Source organism: Mizuhopecten yessoensis, unplaced genomic scaffold (genome assembly GCF_002113885.1).
Source record: "Mizuhopecten yessoensis strain PY_sf001 unplaced genomic scaffold, ASM211388v2 scaffold8811, whole genome shotgun sequence".
In the NCBI taxonomy this organism is placed as follows: domain Eukaryota; kingdom Metazoa; phylum Mollusca; class Bivalvia; order Pectinida; family Pectinidae; genus Mizuhopecten; species Mizuhopecten yessoensis.
The window spans coordinates 567,305-576,903 of NW_018407733.1; the positions used below are offsets into that span (position 1 = coordinate 567,305).

At 35.7% G+C, this 9,599-nt stretch overlaps 1 protein-coding gene across 1 annotated transcript in view; it reads left to right on the plus strand.

Annotated features, from left to right (window-relative positions):
- Nucleotides 1-8,897, plus strand: part of LOC110456609 (thioredoxin-2-like) — a 15,291-nt gene extending 6,394 nt beyond the window's left edge. Inside the window, exons 4-5 of the mRNA XM_021507443.1 lie at nucleotides 6,154-6,219; nucleotides 8,000-8,897. Of these exons, the coding sequence (XP_021363118.1) occupies nucleotides 6,154-6,219; nucleotides 8,000-8,062 (129 nt within the window). The 3' untranslated portion in view covers nucleotides 8,063-8,897. The remainder of the gene's footprint in view (nucleotides 1-6,153; nucleotides 6,220-7,999) is intronic.
- The last annotated feature ends 702 nt before the right edge of the window (nucleotides 8,898-9,599 follow it).

The window sequence follows — 9,599 nt, forward strand, 5'->3', positions numbered from 1 at the left end:
CGGACAAGTTCGATAACCGCCATTATCCGACCGTAATTATTGGAGTTATTCCCCTTGGTTTCATTAATGCGATGCATGCGTTCCATGATGTTGTATTGCACTCATTGATCTACCAGTTATGTTGAATGATTTCTCTTTTAATATCAATTACTCACAAATACTTCATATATTTCAATCATACAAACAACTGCTCATTCAATGTGTGGCGGGCGTATTATATACCGCTCGCGGTAACCTTGTTTTACATCTATTTGTGTAAGTGCCTTCTGAACATCAGTGCAATTCAATACAATTGTGCTTAGCGGGCAGTCAAATTTATTTTTTACATTTATTTGAGGAAGATCACAATCGTCGTCCATACAGAACACACTTTTGAAGAAAGAGTTAAACATGTCTGCAGATTCAACATTGTTGGAAGACGACGATGAACAGTCTGAAACCGAGTCCGGGACAGTCCCCTCCTTCCGCTTTCCTTTCACAATTCCCCAAAAACATTTGGGATTGTCTTTTACAGAATGTTCAACTTTGGTGATATAATCATAGTATTTAGAAATATATAAGTAATACTATATATCGGCATATTTTCGCCCAGTCAAAACAAAAGGAAGGGTGTCTATAAGGCCCTTTTTTGGTGGTATCAATAACATGTTTCAAAGATCATTACGAAAAGTTTTTTCCAACGTTTTCTATACCAACCAATGTTTTTTATGGAAATTAGGCCATGAGAAATGTCACATGACTTGAAGAGATCTCGCTAGATCTCGCGTTACCGAAGGTATTTTCCAACGTTATGACGAAGGCCGGCGAGATTTTAGTCACGTGGCATTGGAAGGCGGGGCTATCAAAAAACTAGAGTTAAACAGAGTAAGTTTGAAAAAAATGTTTTAGTGATTGTATTAGTTGTTTGAGGCATGTTATGTATGTTCATCTTGTGCATAAAGAATAGATCTTTCGATCCATGTGCGACATGTGTGTGAAAGTGACGATTTGTTTCTAAAATATCAGTTTGAAGTGCGCTCCGGGCGTGGGTCGCATATTTCCCGCATATTATAGAGGGCCGGAGTTCTGACGTTAATCGACGACAGACCGATATGAAAAAAGTCAATAAAACGTCAGAATAATTCGGACTAATACGTTTTGAGCCGATTGATTTCTTCAAACTATTTATCGATGATTTAATCATAAACTAGACCGTAGATAAGATGTATCTATATGCCGACTGTGACAATAAATATATTGAATAACGACCTGAAACCTGTTGCAAATCGCATGCAATTCTTGATGAAAAACCTGACCTTTTTACATGAGAATCTCCGCGTAAATGTACAGCGTCTTATGTCATAAATGAAGTTTATTATCTCTGTTATCATTTTCCAATCACATTTGCTGACAAAATAATTTTAAAATGATCTTTCTGGTGCTTAAATCCGATAAATTAAAAGTTTCACCTTTTCTTACCTTTATTAACACCTGTACAGGTAAATACTGAAGCAACTTTAGAATCGAAAACGTTAATATAAACTAGAAACAATAACGAACAATTTTCCTATAACTTTTATTCACATATAACAAATATTTTTTAAGTAATGCGCATTTGAAAAATTAAATTAATTAATTTATATTTCAATAATTAATTCGACAGTGGCATCCCTTTACATAGAAATCAATGTAGCAGCCTAAGGGTTAAGTGAATTCAAAGGTGCATGACACCCTTTATATGCTATAAGTATAAGATATCAATTGTTAGTATTGTATAATATATACATCATATAATATTTGCTCAACACCTGTGGCTGAAGTGAGTTCCAGGTCCTGATTTGTTTTTTTTACTTATCAAAGTTAACTTACAAATCAAAAATGGCAATTGCCACCACAACTACTGTAAAATGATTGATTTAATATATGAAGTTTGATTTGCTGGTAATTTTCAGTCTCCTAGCCTCAAGGAAAGTATCTGCTTTAATCGTTAAAGTTAACCGATTTCATTGTTTTATCAAATGTTCTGCCTATTTCCAATGTTTATCCGCTGATTGTACATAAAAGACATTTGGGGATAAGCATGTAACATTGCATAGAGTTTAGTTATATGATGATATTTAATTTGTGAAAGTTTCATAATTATCCCACAATGCCTTTCTACTTAAAAACACATTTTCCTGTGATTTAGAGTACAAGGACCAAAGTGCATCTCCTTGCCTAACACCAAATATTTCCTGACAATACTAGTCTATATGAATGTATGTAGATTAAACAGGATCAGGAGAGTATTTATAGCAGTAAGAGGGGTGTTTGACATGCTACACTGACCAAGAGTCAGATAGTTTATGCTTTGAAAACGCAAACAGAGACTAAGTTGTTCGTTCAAGTTAATGCTTGCAATTAACAGTTAATCCTTTTGTTGATTTCATACGGTTTATTTGTTACATTCAATGCTAGCTGCTACTCATATTATTTCTTAATTACTTTTCTTCACTTTTTGTTACATTACATTAAACATGCCATCAGTGTATGTTGTATATAAGACACAATTTTTAGAAAATCGAATACACTGACTGTATTAATGCTTATTTCCCATAATGCCAATAAATAACATACAATGTAACCATCCCACTGTATCAGGCTTGTGAATATACATATATGGCTTGTGCAGAATCTTACAGCACCCTGTGTATAAAGGAGCGATTCACTGTTTGTATGTAACATGGTCTATGTCTATCAAGGCCCCTGTTCAATGGGGTCTCTTCAGCCTCTGGTCAGCAAGGCAACTCTAAATTAAACACTACTTTGGACCCACTCAGTGACAGTGAACAAATGCCAAATAAACAGCTTGATAAGATATATTTATATACATAGGAGTACTGGAGCCATATAAGTATGACAGTTGCAAGATTAATACAAGTCAATATCAACGTATCTCGCCCTTGTTCTGTACAGATGGTTCCAATATAGTTGAGTTTCACTATTACACTGACTTACAACGTAAATCTGACATATACATACTAAACAAGAAGCCTTATTTCTTTCAATTCAAACAATATGAATAATATCTAACTGAAGTTTGTTACTATTTCTAATGTAAACATTGACCTACATTTATACGACTTTGACATCACTTTACAATATAGCAATTACAGGGAAATCCCTTCTAAAAACAGCTGGATAGTTGGTTATTTATGACATTAGGCTCTTTCCCTAGGAAAAATAGGAAAGGAATCATGCTCCAACCTGGTTATCGGTTCCGAGATCTTAAAACCGTGTGTACTTGCTGGCTGCTCAGACGTGACTGGCGATATTTAGGAATTGTCCCGAAAATAAAGAGACTCTGTCCCCAGAAATTCACCAAAATGCCTAGAGCAAGGATATTTGGCCAGTAGGTACCTAGGATGGAGTGCTAAAAAGTTTCCTCAAATTAATGACTTAATTTCAAGGTCATAGGGGTCAACTTTGTAAAAAATCTTTAAAACAACATCTTCTGAATACTCAGGGGGCCCAGAGTGATGATGCTTTGCCAGTAGTTACCTTGGATGTAGTGCTGTGAAGTTGCGTAAACTGGATGACCTTGACATATGTTGAAGGTCACATGGGTCAAATATGTTTAAACTTTTGAACGATTTCTTCTGAATAACTGAGACACATATGGCGATGATACTTGGCCAGTAGGTATCTGGGACGGTGTGCTTTTAGCTTTCCCCAAATAAATCACCTTGATCTACAGTAATGTACTTTAAAAGTTATATAAAAAAATATTTAAATAACTCCTTTTGAATAACCAGGAGGTTCAGGGCAATAGTAGTTGTCCAGTAAGTACCTGGCATTGAGTGCTCAAATATCAAGGTGAGCGATACAGGCCCTTAGGGCCTCTTGGTTTTTTCCAGAGCATTATTGATACTTCAAGAATATTGAAAAAAAAATGTGGTAAGTAGCTGTACGGAATATTTCCAAAGTATTTTAGCTATAACATCAGGGACAAGAGGCCCATTGCATGTATACATGCTGGAGACAATATGTCAGATTGTCATTTCAACTAGGACCAAGTCATTATTTCATTATCATTTTTAGGTCACTTGAGCCTTTCAGAAGGTCACTTGAGCCTTTCAGAAACTACTGGAGGGATCTTTTTCAAACTTCATATGTAGGTTCCCCTTGATCTATTGTAAAGCATAATCAATTTTAGGACCGACAGGGAAACCGAGATGGCTGACATTTTTGGTTTTTATTTTGTTTAATGTCCTATTTACAGTTAAGGTCATTTACGGACGTAAGATGGCTGACAGACTGGCTTCTAAAATTGTGAGAGTTCTCAGAATTTACGGGAGATACTGGTATCTTTCCCAAATTTTGCATTTAGATTCCACATGTCCTTAGAAGTGCATATTGAATAAATGGGTCCTGATTGGAAAACCAAGATGGCTGACCGGCAACCATCTTGAATTTTGGTAGTTGAAAGCTTATGAATATATTTTCTCAGAAACTGCATGATGGATCTTTCTGAAATTTCATAACTATAATTTCCCAAGCAATGGTCTGTATGTAGTAAGGCATACTGAATTTGGGGACTGATGTAACAAAGTAGGCCCTACGGGACTTATACAAAACATGTTGACATGATAATTAAATAACATAGGATGAACTCATTCTTTGACTTTTTGATAATAGGGATGAATGTGGTACAATGGTCTTGTCAGAAGTGCTGTATGAATTGGTTCTCTAGTACATATTGGCCAAATTGTTTAACTGTACACATGTCGGTAATTAGGGCATGGCTATGTAGCAATCAACTAACGGACAGTGACCCCTCAGGCATGTATATAGATGATGGGTTTCAGGCATAATGAACAGAAATCCATCTCGGCTGATTTAGTGCATGGGGTTAGGTAGATGTTGGATACAAAAACAAAGCTGCCTATCTGCACAAACTGAAAATTAGAGTATAGCTTAAGGGTAATGGACAGACAATGAGATACACCTCGGCTTATTTGGAACATGGGGTTACGTGGATATTTGGGATAAATACGATGCGGTACAGTAAGATAGGGCAGAGCGAGACGGATCGAGGAAGAATAGACTGACACAGACCACAACTAACACCTTGAGATCCTGTGAATAAACTTCAACTTTACCAACAGCGTTTTGTTGACTGTGGGACTGATGAAAAAACAAGATATAGTAGCCAACAGACGACAATCCTGAAATTTAAAAGTTAAAGTTTGTTAGCACTGTTTTCAGAAGACTCTGGAGGAATCTTCCTGAAATTTCACATTAAGGTTCCCTTTGCCTTTGGTCATTTGTTGGGCGTATTACATTTTGATACTGATTGGAAAGACAAGGCAACCATCTTGAATTTTGATTGGTCAAGTAAATTCTTAAGAAATACTTCACACATCTTCCTCAATTTTCATATGATGTTTTTATTGGGCCGAAGTTGTGCATGTTTCATTTTGAGGCTGGTAAGAAAAACAAAATGGCTTCCAGCCATCATAGATTTCGATAGTTCCAGTTTGTTATCACTTATTTTTGAGTAAGGGCTTGACTGAGCTTTCTCAAATTTCAAATGTAGGTTCCCGTTGTTATACCTATGTGCTTTGTTAGTAAATACTAAATAGGTCCATACCAATGTTACTTTGAAAGAACAATGCAATACACAGCAGTATGAAAGTTTGATAAAAACGTTACCAAAGGTGGATTTACTGTTTATGACTCGATCCAGACTGGAGGACCTAGGTGTATGATAATTGGCCAGAACAAACCTCGGAAAGAGAACAATAAAGTTTCCTAAAATAAATTACCTTGATTTACTTTCACTGTAACAAGGGTCAAATATGTAAAAATAAATAAAAAATGACTTGATCTAAAAATAAAAAGAGGCCAAGGGTGATGAAATTTGACCAGCATGCAGGGATGGAGTGCTATACAGTTTCCTCAAATGAGTGTCCTTGAACCTATTCTCAAGGTCATGAGAGTCACAATCAAATGTGATACAAATCTTTTGAATGACCAATAACCCTAACCATTAACCCTAGGGCAATGGTATTTGGCCAAGAGCATACAAATATTTTATGATTGCTGGACCTCTTGTTAAAAAAATATTGTTTATTTCCATATATCTGAAAAAAATTGGATGGTTTGGTTTAATCACACATGCTTTTGTTTCAGGAGGTAGCTGAATCTTGCAAAATTTCTGCCATGCCAACATTTCAGTTTTATAAAGGGAAAAAGAAGGTATGTTTTTTAGCTCGCCTGATCCAAAGGACCATGGTGAGCTTTTTTCATATGGCAGCATCCGTCGTCTGTCTGTCCGTCAAATTTTCCTTTAAAACGGTTCTAGTCCTGAACGGCCAAGTAGATTTAGACTGAATATAGTCTGGAGCATCATTAGGCCAAGGGGACTCAATTATGTATAAACGGTGGGGGCAGAGAGGCAGGGCCCAATAGGGGCAATAGAGGTAAAACCGTTAAAATCCTTCTTCTACCGTAGGGATTAAGGGATTTTATCCCAATTTAGTCTGGAGCTTCCTTGCGCCAACGGGACTCAATTTTTTATAAACAGTGAGTGTGGTCCCCCTGGGGGCAGAGAGGTGGGGCCCAATAGGGGAATCATAGCAAATTCTTCAAAATCCTGATCTTCTGACAGCAATATGAAGCACCCTTGGGTGAAGGGGAACCAATTGTGTATAAACTGTGCATCTGACCTCCCTTGGGACAGAAGCGGGGCCAAATAAGGGATATAGAGAAATTGCTTTGATATTCTTCTTTCGTTGGGATGAAGGTATTTTGACCAAATTTGAACAGTAGCATCCTATTTGGAAAGGAAATCAATTTTGTATATTAATAATAATAATAACAATTTGAGGTTCTTATATACCGCTTTATCACAACCTAGTTCGTAGGTCATCTCAAAGCAATTCACAAATTATTATCTGTGGTTATAGGGCCTTTGCAACCTGCCAATACCTTTCTCAACTCCCTGGGGAGCATATAGCCGGAGCTGCCATTTCGGCGCTAACAGTAAACATTCAACAATTTTAGCACTGCACAACCACATACTCATTTATAGTATAAATGATGGGTTCGTACCCCCTGAGGGCAGAAGGGTAGGGGGAAATAGAAAAATAGCTTTAAAATCCTTCTTCTTCTGTAGGAATGACAGGATTATGTCCATATTTGGTCTAAAGCATCCTTCGGTGAAGGTGACCTAATTTTGTACCAACGGTGGGTCTGACTCCCCAGGGGGCAGAGGTGTGGGGCCCAATAGGGGAAACATAGCAAATTCTTGACAGGATTTTGTCCAATTGCATATTAATATAACCCCTAACTTACCATTAATACGTGTAAACTACCAGCAACATCTGGCTATTTCAAATTCAATTTTGCTAACATATCCAGGTGAGCAATACAGACCCTTTGGGTCTCTTGTTTTTTTAAGAATCAATATCATATGTAAAGGTTACTTAATATTTCAGGTTTATCATGAAGAATCATGTATTGTCCAACAGTTAATACCTTGTTAACTGAACTGGCCAAAGCGAAATTCATGAAGCTTATTGCTAAATGTCATTTGTGAGATATTGTTGATGTTTTTCTATGTGAACCTTGCTTTTTCATCTGAAGAAACTGAATTAGATGTTTGCCTAAATTGAATGTAAATCCAGTGTTAAAATTAACACCTATAATACATTGTCAGAATGTAGATGGGGGAAAAAAACAAAAAAAAGAAACAGTTGATTGATTAATAAAATCATCCTGAGCCCTAATTCTGATGAAACTTGGTCTGTTTATTATACCAAGACAAAGGCCAAGTTGAAGATAATATGTGCATAGAATCGTTTACATATAGTAGTTCTGCCCCTGTGGTAGTTTTGTTACTTAATGAGTGAGATAGTGTTTACTGGAAATGTAAATGTTTTGAATATATTATAAAGGAACATAGATCTATACTATAGAGGTATAAAAAGGTTAAACTTAACTGGGTGTCTTTTTTAAGTTGTTTTTTTCTATTAAGGTTGAAGAAGTTGTCGGAGCCGATATTAAGAAAATTACGGATGCTGTTGCAAAAAACAAGTGAACTGACGTTGGAGGCCAGCTATCCCAGTATGGAATCACCAAATTATATCTCACTGCTGTATAATCAGGTTGTCAATATTCTTAATTTCTGTGGATATAGATTTGGTACATCAATGTGGAATGGGTTGTAATTAAAGTAATAATTATTTTGAGTTTGCCAATTTAAACTTTCAGGGGACACGAGGCTTTGTAGCAAGAGTACTTGAGATACAAATGTTAGGCAATCATCATTGATTAAGGGGGAGATTTTTTCCCAAAAAGACTCTTATTTTGTCAGAAAAGACTAACTGGATGATTAGCATATGAAAATTATCCCAATGTGTTTCCAAAAAGCTATTAAAGGGTAACTAATATTATAGATTGATCAGGAAGAAACTTGATGAGGAACAAGAGGAAAGTGTGTAATCCATTACAATTTAAGTGTACCATATCTCCACCATTACACTGTTTTCCTAAAACCTGTATACTACATTTAAATATTGTTATTAGTATAAGTTGTACACCATATCATTTATATACTAATTGATTGAGTTTAGGAACAAACATTGGTCATGGAGTAATAAAGGTTGAATCCGTTTTTTAAAAACATTAACATTTGTATAGTCAAGATTGATTGGTTTGTACAAATTACATTTATATTTGCAAAGAATTTGTTTAAGAAACTTTTTTTTTTTATTTATTAAATTATGCTTAGAAAGAGACCATTGAATATTTTATGTACATTGTACAATGATGACAATAATGATAGTTTTCAGGGAGTTTCCTCCTTATTTGAATGATAACTGAATTTGTTATAATGAGGTTTAGAGTTTTCTTAGGAATTTGATCAAAGGATATTTTTTTTTAAATCCCAGTTTAGGGAAACAAAAATAGTTATTCAGAAATGAAAAAAGTAAATATAGTCTCTATACACAATACAGAAGTAATTTTTTTCGGCAATATCAAGGACAATTATCCAAAACACCTAGGAGAATGTGTGGTAAAGATTAGGCTGTACTAACATTTAATGTATGATTACATATTTGATAAACATTGTGTTTTATTTCGTTCTGTAAGTTATCAACATCTAATCATTTTGATAATAAATCTATTTTCTAAAACTTTGGGTTTCTTATTTTTAGCTCACCTGGCCTGAAGGGCCTAGTGAGATGATGATGTGGTGCAGGGTCTGTAACTAATTGACCTAGGGTGATTATATTTAACCTGAAGAATGCAGGGGTGAGGGGCTACAAAGTTTGTTCAAATGAATGAACTTCACCAATATTCAAGGTCACATGTGTCAATTTTTAAAAAATCTTTTTAAAAACAGCCAAGGACAATGATCTATGGCCAGTTACATGCAGGGATGAAGGGCTATCAAGTTTATTAAATGTATGATCTTCATCTGTATTCAAGATTAAGACCAATGTTCAATGGTCAAAGCCTGAACCAAAATTGTGAATTATATGGATACAACCCCCAAGGGGCCTGAGGGAGGGGACCAAAAGTGTGAATGATATGAATACAACCAACCAGGGGCCTGAGGGACGGGGCCAGAA